Genomic DNA, 13200 nt, shown 5'->3' with positions numbered 1-13200 from the left:
AAAGTAAAAACTACCTTGAATAAATTATCCATAAGTTAACACTCTCATTAGAATGACATATTTATTATTTCTGGGTTTGTGACATTCCTTTAATGCACTTTGACTAACTGTTCTAATGGCACATTAAGAAACTACTTCAGGCCTTTTTCCTCCCCTTGGAATTTGCAGACTTTATTTACATTTGAACTAAAATAATTTAAAATAATATAATGCAAAACAATCACCCGTTTCCCAATTGTAGAATACCATTTTATTCTGCCTAGAACCATTTAATTAAAGCAGGATATAACTTCAGTAATTATTTTTGCACAGAATGACTGTAAAATTAATAGTCAATTGTAAAGAGTGTTTAAAATTCGGGAGATTGACAATCAAAACAATCTTAAATGCTTTGTTTATGTGATGAAAAGGAGTGATCCTTTAATTCCCTCACACACATTAAATTGATTTCACAGACTTTCTGTACTGGTGTTTAACATAGTCGAGTGCTTGAGGTTACATAAAATAAACAATCTTGAGATCTTATTGCAAATGTTTGCAATTTATGATGTAAACTGATTTGTGAAAAAATAACAGGATCCCATGTCACTGAAGCCAAAAAGGCATTTTTCAGAAATCAAAATAGTTCCGAAATTTGAGCATTGCATTATACTAAAGTATTACCATCTGAGTAGCTTAAAAGTTATAAATCTAAGGAAAAACTCAAAAGAGTTATTTATCAGTCCAGCTTCAAGCAAAGGCCTCTGATCTTAGTGGGCCTCTCGCATCGTAGGGTCCTTAACACTTGAATAGTCTCTTTTAGCGCGGTTTTCCCCAATCAGGGATTCTGTAGCTCCGGAAGGCTTTGCACACCCGGAAAGATTGGGGGGGGAGGGTGGGGCACACTTTTCATTTCATTATTTATTAAGAGTACTGACCCTGGACCCAAACCACATGCATGTTGGGCCTTATTGAAACTTAAAGTGAAGGCTTCCTCCGACTCCTTCTCCGGTGGCTCTGGAAACTCGGGGTTGGAACACCCTGGCGCCTGCCTGAGAGTTTGGGCCCAGACGTCCCTGGAAAGCCGGCCCTGCCTGCGCGAGTGGGAGGCTGAGCCCGAAGGACCCGGCCGGGACCGGCCAGGAAAGGCAGCTCCGCCCGCGCTTAGTCTCCGCAGAGCTGACGTGGAAGGAAGGAGGCGAGGATGCCACGGGCGCCCCTGATGCTCGGGTCCCACGGGCCTCGCCGGGCTCCAGTTCAGAGGATGGGGCCCAGAAACTTTGGCCTTTCTCACCCCGCCTGGCTGGCCTCCGCGGAGTCCTCGGCTCCGCGCGCTCTTCCTTTCGGGGCCGATCCCTCGGGGCTCCGCGCCCAGCCCCGCAGCCTCTGGCCCCAGGGAAGGTTCCTGGCTGACCTAGGCGCTCGCAGGTCTGGGCCCGGAGCACACCGCCTCCTTCCACCTCGGGCTTCCCCCCCAACTTAGCTGCGGGGACGGGCTGGGCTGCGCCCTGGCCGCGCCCGAGGCTGCGCCGGGGAACAGAACCGCCAGCTCCCCAAACCCAAGCTCTCCCGTGACCTCTGACCTCTCTCGGGGTGCCCAGGAACTGTCCTATCCCGCGTCGGGGGCTGGATTAGGGTCTAGGGTCGGGGCTTGGAGCCTGCGGGTCCGGGCCCTGCCGGGGCGCCAACGGGAGCTCCCCCGCAGCCACCTGGTCCAGGCGCGCGGAGCTGCCGGGGCCGCTTCAAAGCGGCGCTCCGCCCGGGAGGTGTTTTATTATAAAACTAGAGCGCGCGTCTGTTCGGAAGACGTCCAAGTCTTGCGCCCGAAAGACTCCCTGGTCTTGGTCTTTGGTCTTGGAAAGCAAAAGATAATTTGCACCATTCCCCCTTTCCTAAGCAAGGAAACAGATTTGCTGCGACCTCAACCGGGAGAGGGCCCGTGTGGGGCGACGGGAATGCGGCCAGAAGACGCAGGGGTGGTTTTTTTTTTGGGGGGGGGGGGGTGGTTTGAGGGCCCCAGGGGACACTCGGGACACCCTCGATTTTCGCAGGGGGTGCCTCCCATTCCTAGAGCCCGGCGGGGAAGGAGGGTTCTGCCCCGGGCCGGGCCAGGGCCGATCTTCCCGGTTTCTACCAACCCCCAGACCCGCAGCGTCTTTGGGCTTTACTGGGGAGATTTGTTATGGGACAGGGGGCCCAAGGGGGACGGAGGGAAGGGCTCTTCTGTGTTCTGATGGCTAAGACCCGGCTTTTCCTGATCACGGTCATGGTCCTGGCTTCTACCTTTTCCTAAATTTAACCAATCCAAGAAGCTGCTTCGGTCCAAAAGTTAAACTGGAGGGCGAGGTGGGGTATCTGCCCTTTCCAGCGCCTTGGCCCCCCTCCGCGGCTCTTGCCCTACTCCCCGAAATCATCCCCTGCCCATCTCCGGGGAGGGTCGGCGACTTGGGACTGAGTGTTAGTTATGCCACAATTAACCCAAGTGACTTTTGCGCCGCGTGATTCCGCTTCTCTTCCTACCCAAAGTATGTCCCAAATAAACTTCTTCAAGGGTCAAAGTGCAGCAAAATGAAGAGCGAGAGTCCATCTTGGGGAAGGGAGTTATTCTATTCTGTTATTTTATATATTATGTGTTCCTTTATTGACTTGGTGTAAAAAATAAATCCGGATTCTATGCCAAGTGGATAAAATGGGGGAGGGGGAGTTTGGTTCAGTGTGGTACCACGGAGCCACTGTTCTCACGGCCCCATGATTGCGGCTTGTAGGCGCAGAGGCGAGCGCTTTCCAAGTTGGTGTAATCGACAGATACACATTCATCAAAAAGGAAGAAGGAAAGACTATCTCGGATAGTTTAATAACAACAGGAACAAAGATGACGCGAACCCCATCAAATGAAACAATACTATTTTCATTCAATTGATCGCAAAGTGTCTTCAATGAATAACTTGGCACTTATTTAAAAGGTTTTAACAGAGGTGAAACCGAAACATTTTGTACCGACAATACGTCATGGAAATAACAGCATCTTCTTTTGTTTAAAATAACTTAATACACTAGAAAAAATATGGCAAATATAAATAATTTGTTTTCATGGAGAACAAATAGTTACAAAGCTCAACCGCATACTCAAGTTCAGTGAAAAGAGCTTTTCTTCTTTCTTGTAAATAAGAAGGAAAAAAAAACAAACAAAAAAACTAAGGAGGCTTTCTAGAGCATTGGGATACAGATTGCTTAGTCCAGGGTATCCCATTTTTAAACAGCTACATGAACCGAAACAAACAAAAAAGTACTTTAATATACACCTTTGTGAGATAAAATGCAAATGTCGAAAGTCAACCATCAGTTCACACATTATAGCCAAAATAAACTTTGTTCGTGTGTATCAACATATTTTACAGAAACCTAGTGCCTGTATCTAGCTGGGTTTTGTTTAAGGTGAGTGGGAGGGATAGAGAGGGGGGAAATAAAGCAGGGTCCTCAAATAGGACTGCAGGTAACCAGCAGGAGGGTAGACAAGAAAAGGGGGAGGGGAAGGGACAGGGAGGACCACTGAGGGCCTCCTATGGGCACCTTGGGAGGTGCTGTACCTTCATTATTTTAGTTGGTCTTCTTTTTTTTTCTTTTTCCTTTCCCCACATTGTCTGCCCGCCTCCGTGTTCTTGGGACAATCAGAGCGTAAAGTTTTTCCCTTCCAACTTTTTTTTCTTTTGTCCCCAAGGATCAAAGACTGGGCACAAGTATATAGAGATAGATATAGATAGACATCAATTTTCAGATGCTTTTGGTATTGTTTTTCGTACTGAAGATGAAAATGAAGTAAGTACATGTGAGTAAGCAGGGAGGGGGGAGACACCATCAATGGAATAAAAGTAACATGCAAACTGGAATTTACTGCCAACAGCCTGGACAGTTCTGCCGTAATTTCCTCAGAGAAATCATTGTCTGTGGTATCATTTTTTTTGTATTAATATCATTTTTTTCTCTCCTTGTTTTTATACTCTCTTCCCTCTTCTTGCTCTTCCATTCGTGGTGGTTTTTTAACTCAAAGTATCTGATTCAACGTAAAAGGAGGCCCGCCTCTCTTATCAAAGTTCTCGTATTAAAATGAACTTCGCAGAAAAAGGTCAGTTTCAAAACCTGTGAACTTCCCAGCTGCGCACCTTTTTTAAAAAATCTTAACTCTTTAAATAAGTATACCTCTTCCTTCTGTTTTGCCTTCTTTGCCCATGGGGGCGGGCATACACTTTCAGTTGGTAACTCCCCAACCCCCCCATTCTCTCGAGATTCTTCCAGGTTATTTTTCCATATTTTTAAACATACAAAATACTTTAATTTGTGTGTGTGTGTTCCTTGGTTCTCTCTCCGATTTCAGCTTCTTTCAAATAGTAATCAGAAACACGTTCCCTTTCTCTGTTTTCTGTTTGTCTCTTCTACTTTTTTTGTTCATTTTTTAATTAACAGGATTTTTATTTCTGAGCAAGAGTCCATCTTTGCAGCTTTGCCAGAAGCCACACTCCGGTGTCCCAGCACTCCCGTGTCCAACATCTCTCCAGACTTCCCCAAACCCGCCCCTGCAAAGCTGAATGCTAGGCCCTTGGATAGCTGCACGGTCAGCAGCCACCGCGTTGACGCGCCTTGAAAGATCGCAGGTCCCGCGCTGAGTCCTGCCCTCCGAGTCCGTGATGCTGAAGCGGGCAAGGGGCGATCAGCCGGGCGGCAAGAGGCTGGGCTCCGGGAGTGCGGAGGGGGCGACGGAGGAGCAGCGGGGCGCGGAGGGCGTGCGGGGTGGGTGCACGCCCCGCTGGAGGCGCAACCGGGGCGCTGGCGTCGGCGTCACAGCCCCAGGGCGGCCGCGTGCTTTTTGGCTTTCAGTCTGAGATCCGCGATGCTGGAGTTCTTGCTGGTGGTCTTGGCGGCGGCGGCGGCAGCCACGACGGAGGCGGCGGAGGCCGAGTCCGCGGCCAGCGTGGCCAGCGGCAGTCCGAAGGGCGGCGCCGGGAACATCATGTAGGGCGCGTGCGCAGCCAGGTGCGGGTGCAGGTGGTGGTGCGGCGGCGCCCCGGCGCTGTCCAGCTGCAGCTGCGCCTGAACCTGAAAGGACAAGGGCGTCACGTTGCAATGACTATCCTAGGGTGACAACAGAATAGAAACAGAGCATTAACGGCGTCCAGCGTGGCTCAGGGGAAGGGTGGAGCGGGGGTGGGAACGGGGCATTTGCCTGACCTTCTCGGTCAGTTACTGAATCTGGGGCGCCACGGGGATACTCCAGTGCCCCCGAATCTTCTGCAACTCACTCAACTCCGCCTATCTCCCTGGGCCAGGGGCGCCGCAACTGCAGGAATGTGACGCACCTTCGGGAGCTGGGCCCATGAGAGGGCCACGTGGCTGTTGTTACAAAACATCACCCTCCTCAAAATAACAATGGTGTGTTGGCAAAACGGGGTGAGGGCCAGCTACCCTCCTCTCTTGATGCTGTCATGCACATCTTACCTCACTACTAAAGCACTTAAGTACCAACAAGCAAACCACAAAACTTTGTATGTTACTGCATCTTGATCACAATTAGCACAATTGTTGGTACTTGTAACTCCTGTAAGGATTACCTGGGGATCTTGTTGAAATGCAGATTCCCATTCAGAAAGTCTAGGTTGGGGCCTGGATTTCTGAATTTCTACCTATCTCCCAGGTGCTGCTGATGCTGCAGACCTACAGATCACCTTCTGAAAAGTAGGGGTCTCTTTTTAAGACCCCCTTCTCTTTCTCCAGCCATTCTTTCTGACTTCAAAAGCCCAGCACCAAGATACCAGAGTCCGGTGGTGCTAAGAAAGCTAAGACCTCCCTAACACTAACCCTCGATACATTGGTGCACCCACGAGTCTCCCCAGACCAGGGCACTGGCAACTGAGAGCTAATTCAAGACTTCACAGTCCTACCAAGCAGGGGTCCTGGCTGAGGATGAGGGTAGATCAGGAACTGGTTGGGAAAGGATGAAGCCTTTAGGCTTGGAGAGTGGGGAGTTCAGAGCACTGGGAGTTCCCAGGATTAAATCGTTGCTGTAGGCTGTCCTTTTAGATGTAGTCTTAAAGGTTTCTTTATGGCTCAGAAAGGCATTGCAGAGGCAGGGCATCCCTGGGAAGACCAAGGCAGAGCTGCCTTCTCTACTAAAGATGGAGCTTTGTTTGTAGACAGCTTTAAAAAAATCAAGCCTGAGTAGGGAGTACTTTTATTTATTTCCTTTTCTTCTGTCAGAGACAGTTAATATGACTTTACCTAGAAAAATATTTAGAGAATTGCCTTAGAAACACCTTAGGACTAACCTCTGTATTGGATCTGACAAAATCTTAATCAAAAGCCTTTTCCTTCCTCTCCCCAAGCTCAATCTTTAGTGCATTTTTTAAAGGATCTGTTACTGCCCTCAGGCTTCTCTGGGTTTCCCATGAGGACAGAAAGGACCAGGCGTGTGGCCCCCTGACACTCTATAGGTTTTTAAAGGGGAGAAGGTCCACTATATTATCTCAAAATTGATTCTCCAACTGCATGGACACCAACACTGGGGCTTAGAGAGAGGGGGGTGGTCAACAGTTCAAGCAAACATCCAGGTCGTTTTACAGTTAGAAACAGGTTGAAACTGGGCTGTACTTGCCTGCTGAAATGGCATCCTTAAAGCACCTACATTGACATAGGGTGCAACTCTACAAGCTTCAAACTGGCTGGCAGCCCCTATGAGGACGCCTGCAAAGAATGGGGGAAACAAAACACAATCATGTGAGATGAATATTTCCAGCATTGTTTTCCAGGGTTCCAAATGGTACCAAGATAGAACTAATCCCTTTGGAAATAATCTCTTATCTTCCTAAACTACTGCCATAATTAAAATAAATCAAACTTACTCCCAAACTTTAGGACTCTCATTAACTGCCTTCAGAGCAGCTTTTTAAGCAAGGACCATGATTATCTTTGAGAAGATTTTTCTGTATTTGTAATAGCACTATTCCCCACTCTCTTTTTACTTAGAATACCAAATGTTCTTTGTCTGAGAACCATACCTTTATGGAGTTGATTTTCTTGTTTTCTACATTTAGCTCTTCGATTTTGGAACCAAACCTACAAATTGGAGAGAAAATATATAACCTAGATGTTATGACTCAAACATTTTTTAAATTACAAAAGGAGATGAAAAAAAGAGTAGTGCTTTAGGCACAAACTAGGAGATGTAGCAAGCAACCTTTGAATTAATAGAACAATCTCAATTTCCAAAGTTAAAAGTGTAAATTAATGACAAAAATATATAGATTTCATATACTTTTGCAAGATAGTTTATTGATAAATTGCTATTAGTCCTGGTTTCATCTTTCTACATTACAGAGTTCCCAAGGCCTAAAACTCTTGCTGATACCTGATACCAAAGTGATAATGGGTTTAGATGTTTGCCCAGTAAGACCTGAGACGAATGTGCTCATTAATAGTCTGTAATATTAATTAGCTTCATCTTCAAGAAAAACCAAACACCAAAGCAAATAGTGACTCTTTTTTTCCTCGGGGCTGAGGGAGGGGGATAAGAGTGGGGGAAGAGGTAATTAGTGTCATAAAAGCCTCACTACAAAGAAGTTTAGAATTTCTCTGTTCCTCTGTGCAACAGAGTGTAACACAGTAGCAGAATAATTGTACTATTATCATGATAATCTAATTTGCTTCTATAGAAATAGCCCATGTTCACAGTTAGGGTAGTAGAGAAGCATCCAGAAAATAGCTCAAAAATTTTTTTAAGTATGAAAAAATAAAGATCGGCAATAAAATCACTTCTTACAAGAAAAATAAAAAAGAGAATATTGTGTGAAAGGGGTTGGAATATGAATCAAGTAACTCCTAGATACTATCTTCTCCCAGATATTGCCTTCTTAAATAACCTTGCCAACTTTTAGAGGCAATCTGACAGACTTTTTAAAATTCAAAGAAAGCTTGCTTTTTTACTCTGATAACACAGCATTATGTTCCAATAATATAGCATATTGACTGATTCACCAATTAATGTTTAAAACACATGAAAGTAAAATATTGCTTCTGAGCTTTGTCTTGTTTTTAAAAGCAAGTGTCATAGTCAATGTAAATCTTCAAAAATTCCCCTGCCATTTAGTGTAATAGAAGGGTAGATTTCATGCCAGGGTGGCATCCTTTGTGCAACTCACATGGCCTGAGGCTTCTTGCCTCTTTTTTCCCCTAGCAGAGTTGGAACTGAGATACTAATGCTCATAACTGTAATAATTATCATCACGTCTTTAAGGGGTTGCTGAGCCTCTAGAGATCTCAGTACACAGAGCAAAGCAGGAGAGGCTTAAAAAGGAAGGCTCTGCTGTTGATGCTGTGATGACCAAGGCAGCCTATTATTACTTTTCCCCTTCAACTCCACTGCTGTTTTTGTCCTGATCCTATTACAAGATGCGAGGAAGCCCCATAAGAATTGCATAGTTCGCTGCAGATGGTGGTCTCTGCGCCCAGAGACCCAGGGAGTATCTGTTACAGTGATACTTTGTAACAGCTGCAGATGTTCAGGCCTAAAACTGCTCCATGTGTTCAAACAAATAATGACCATCATTTTCTCCTATTTTATTATTTGAGCGAAATACAGTCTGAAACATTTAAATTTGTTCTCCACAAACCTAGGATATGTATGCATGTATGCATATACATTTTCAAATTAACTGCTCCCAAAGCCTACTTTCACCCTCAGACCAGAAAAAAACAAACAAAACCCAACGAAACAAAAAACAATCCTCATATCATTAGATATGGTAGTCACTGGGGTCGGACTTTGAAAATGCCAACATTAAGATCTGTGGGTTGTTTTAAAATCAAGTTTCTGTAGGTCCAGGTTCGCTGCTTTGGTTAAGTGAGGGAACAAAGAGTGACCAAAATGCATTTATTTCTCTGCTGTTGCGCACACAGTTTGAGATCAACTGCTAACGGCAGACTGTAAATTTCTGCATTTAACAGTTGCTAATTTTCTTTATAGTCTGTACATCTATAAACCTAATTGGCATATCCGCTTGGCAAACCTAGACCCCAGAGCAGACCCTCAAGGAAACCCAACTCCAGCGAACAGAATATTCGTTGTAACTTTTAAGACATCCAGAAGATAAAACGTTTTCTGTGGGATTTTTTTAAGGCTTATAAAAGTAGGCCCATTAGGATTAAACCACATTAAAGGCATCATGAGGCGAGGGGGGTGTGGTTTATAGAAACTCTGGGAGCAAGCCCAGCACAGCTTTCTTCTGCTGGGAACATATGTTGGAATAGGGTGAAGGGGGGCGGGGGGGGGCGGTTTAGGACTAAGATCTACTTTGGAAAATAAGACCTCTATTTGGGACATCCCTTCCTTTCTCACCTCACTCCAGCCCCTGGAACCTGCACCTTTAGTGTGTGTCCCGAAAGCCGCCTCTCCAACCCCTGGCGCGCCCCTCCGCCCTCCCTGGACCCTGCCTCGACCTCCTCACGGTCAGATACCTGCACCCGGGCCTCCGACAGCCCCAGCCGCTGGCTCAGCTCCTCGCGCATGAAGGCGTCCGGGTAGTGGGTCTCATCAAAAAGCCTCTCCAGCTCGTTGAGTTGTTCCAGGGTGAAATTGGTCCGACTTCGCCTCTGCTTGATCTTGGTCTGGCCTTCGTCCTCCATCCCTTTCGCATCCTCCTTTCGATCCCTCAGCTCCGGGGACACTGGATGGGGCGCCACGATGTACAGGGCCACGCGGACGTCCACGCGCGCATACAGCAGCACACAGACACAGAGATAAAAACACAACAAATCCCATTAACCAGTTTCGTCTCGAGCCGGATGGCGGATCCTGCCCCCTCCTGGAGTTCCTGCCCAGTCCCTCACCCGGCCCGGAGGAGGACGAGGATCCTGGAGACGCGCAAGATCAACTCGAGGTGGCCGCCCTCGGGCAAGATGGGCATTCACCCACCCTTGCCTCTGAAACTGTGGCCTCCGCTCACCTCCTGACCCACCCCCGCTGCTCCCTGCCCTCCCCCTCCGAACAGCAAATCCATTGCACTCACCCCTTCGCCCGCTCCCTCTCTCCCGCGGACGCACAGAAATCAAAAGAGCCGCGCCCCGCCCGTTCCCGAGAGCGGTGCGGGCAGGAGGGCGCGGGGAGGCCACGCTCAGGCCCCCCACCCCGCGCCCCGCCTGCAGAGAGCGCTGGGCCCGTCTCCGGCCAGCTCGGCCCGCCAGTCGCTCTCTGTCCCTCTCCAACTTGCTGGTCTGATTTGGTCACACTTGGGCCACCGGGTCGCATGCAGAGCGAGCCCCTCGTGCTGCGCATCGCGGAGAGTCGCATCCCCCGGAGCTCGGTGCTGACCCAGGGCTCGGACCAAACCCCACGGGCCGCCCACGGGCCGCCCGGCGGTCCTTGGCCCCCGCCAGCCGGACCTCTGTCGCCTGAGCAGAGGCGTCCACGCCATGTTGGCAGCCTGGAGGGCTCGCCGCCCACGCCGGGCTAGAAGGCGAGAGGCAGAAAACTAGCCTCCCAGGGCTCGCGGGACTGACCGCCGCCTCGGTTCTCGCCTTGTCTCTCCCCATCGGGAAGGCCGACCGGACCCCAAATGCTTCAACCCGCGGAGATCAACAGGTTCAGGCAGAACATTCGCGATCCGCGGTTTCTATTGGTTGCTCAGAGCCTTTTCATGCATCCACCAGCTCGGATGTTTAATAAAATATGCATTTTTTTTCCTGCGCTGGGTTTGCACACATCCGTTGCTATTTTCCTGCCCTTTCTTCTCCTCCCTTTAAAAACGGGAGCTCTGCAAATGTGAGCACACAGAGATACCCAAGGGATATGGCTATACACAGGGGTGGGCAAAAGTAGGTGTACAGTTGCAATACACACAAACAATGCCATAATTAATAAATAGCAAGACGAGAATAAACCGTTCGCGTACTCACAACTGTAAGCCTACTTTTGCCAACCGCTGCACATGAAGGCCAAGTGGCAGTGATCAGGGGAGCCACTCAACAACAGAAACTGCCCTCTGAACCTTCTTCATCCTCTGCGCCTGAGTCTGAGACTTGGTGTTTTGTTTTGTTTTTTAAAGCGTCAAAGCTGAGTTTGGATAGTCCAGGCTGTTGGCAGTTTTTCCCCAGCCCAGGTTCCAGATCAGCATGGGAGTTAAACATCATTTCCAAAAGAGCCGGCCGGCAGAGAAATTAAGACTTGCCCTGCGCTTGGAAATGAACCATCCCAGAACTGCGCCTACCCCGGGTTCAGACCTTAACCTCTCCGTCTTGCGCGCTGCTGTGCCCAGGGCCCGGAGCTGCGGCTTCCCCCAGGCTTCAGGAGGCTGCCCTGAAGCTCAGACCGCTGTGCCAACACTTTCCAAATTTAGGAGAACCTGGTGCAGCGTCTGGGGGCGAAAGAATGGCCCCCGGATCTCAGCCCTGCCTGCCATTCTTACTGTGGTGATCTTAAGCGATGCCAGCATTTCTAGGTCTCAGAGTTCGTTTTGTGGACATGTGTCCTTCCTCCTGGAAGGAAGTGGGTAACATAGTAGCAAACATTCACAGCCAAGTTAATAAAATAGTTTCACTCACAGTGCAATAAAATTTAAATATGAAAACACACTCGAGCTACTGCCCAAGGGGTGAAAGGCTGTCTATTTTATGTCATCCACCATGGATACCTCTCAAACTTTGGGGACTTCAAAGAAAAAGATGTCCACATTTCCAGTTGATTAATAGACTTAATATAATCTTTACTTCGCCCCCAAATTTCCACTTATTGGCCTAAACAGGAACAGACCGTGTTATAAACAACTTAATTGCTTGCTTAAATATGTGATTCTACGCATGTCACATATTTTCTTAATTGGAAAAATATGGCAGCCCACCAGTTACTGCAGGGACCAAGTGCCAAATTAATTTTATTGTTGAACTCCTTTGAATTGGTCCAGCACGCTCTACCATTTAGGTAAAGCCGCTTCCTAACGCTTTGCTGGCACCAGAGGATTTTCCACGCACAAAACCAGAGTACTGGATGAGGCGAAGCAGTAAGCAGAATTGTGTAAATACTGAAAAACAAACAAACAAAAAAGAGGAGCCTCACACGTCTCCCAGGACAAACAGCATAGGCTGGACCTTAGCTCGCCTCGGCCTCGTTCTACCTTCATAGCCCAAAGAGAATGCGAAGTTTGGCCCCCCAACATCCAGGGATCCAGGGATCCAGGGTCTTCGCCGAGTTCTAGCGGTTCTTTGCGGCGTCCCAAACCCCTGGGCGACCGGAGGGTGACATTTTTTTTTCTCTCTCTCTCTCCTCTTTCTTCTCTCCTCTCTTTCCTCTCTCCCCTAGAAAAGGGGTTCCCGCAAACTCTAGATGCTAACCTTGATCCCGCCGCCTGGCCCCGCCGCTGCCAGGACCCCGCCTGCACCCGGCCCCGCGAACTTCACCATTCGCCCGCGGGCCGTCCGCGCCGAGGCCCCATCCTCCCGCCGGAGAAAAACGCATTGGGGTGGAATGGGAACAGCCGGAGCGCCTGCGAAGGGCGCGCACCATCCCCATACGCCCCCCTCCCCGCAGACACCCGGACCCCACCCACGACCATGTACACCACCGGACTCCCACCTTCATCACTCCCGTGTCCAAACTGGGATCCCAGGGCCCTCGCCGCGTCCCGCCCCCCACCCCACCGGGCCTTGGGGTCCTCTCCCGCCTAAGCGGAGTTGGGAAGGCGGGAAGGGGAACCGGGGCCGGGGATCGGGCCGTTACCCTCGGTGAGCCGCGGGCTGCCCGGCTCCCTGCTTCTCTCGGCGGCGCCCATGTCCAGCTCCCGGACCGGAGAGCGCCCTCCTCCAGCTCCGCCTCCTCCTCCTCCTCCTCCTCCTGCACCTCCTCGGACTCCCCCGCTCCCGCCTCCGCCTCCTCCTTCAGTCGCCGCCTCCCGCTGGGCAGCACACACTGCAGGAATGCCGGGGTCCTCGCGGTCCGGATCGGCATGGCATGGGGTTTATTCATTTTGGCTTGCGAACGGCATGGGATGATAACCGATGGGTAATAGCATATTTACTCCTTCTCTGTTTAGGAAAAGCTTTGGAAAATAAACATGGTCCTTTTTATAAAATGGGCTTTCTTGTCCTTGAAACCCCATGGGCTTCGTGTCACCGGAAAGAATCGGATTATTTTATTGGGCTTCTGTTTCCAAATGTACCACCCCCCTAGGTCAAACCAAGGAAAAA

At 49.1% G+C, this 13200-nt stretch overlaps 1 protein-coding gene across 1 annotated transcript; it reads right to left on the bottom strand.

Annotated features, from left to right (window-relative positions):
* Positions 1 to 2814: 2814 nt before the first annotated feature.
* SHOX2 (short stature homeobox 2) lies at positions 2815 to 12966 on the bottom strand. Its single transcript, XM_014457154.1, is given in 6 exon segments — positions 2815 to 5106; positions 6623 to 6711; positions 7026 to 7083; positions 9481 to 9689; positions 12734 to 12896; positions 12898 to 12966. Coding segments are annotated over 6 exon segments (882 nt in total). The 3' UTR covers positions 2815 to 4812.
* Positions 12967 to 13200: the final 234 nt, after the last annotated feature.

This window comes from Myotis lucifugus, unplaced genomic scaffold (genome assembly GCF_000147115.1).
Source record: "Myotis lucifugus unplaced genomic scaffold, Myoluc2.0 scaffold_70, whole genome shotgun sequence".
Taxonomy (NCBI): domain Eukaryota; kingdom Metazoa; phylum Chordata; class Mammalia; order Chiroptera; family Vespertilionidae; genus Myotis; species Myotis lucifugus.
Note: the sequence above shows the minus strand (reverse complement) of the source record. Positions and strands in the feature narration are given on the sequence as shown.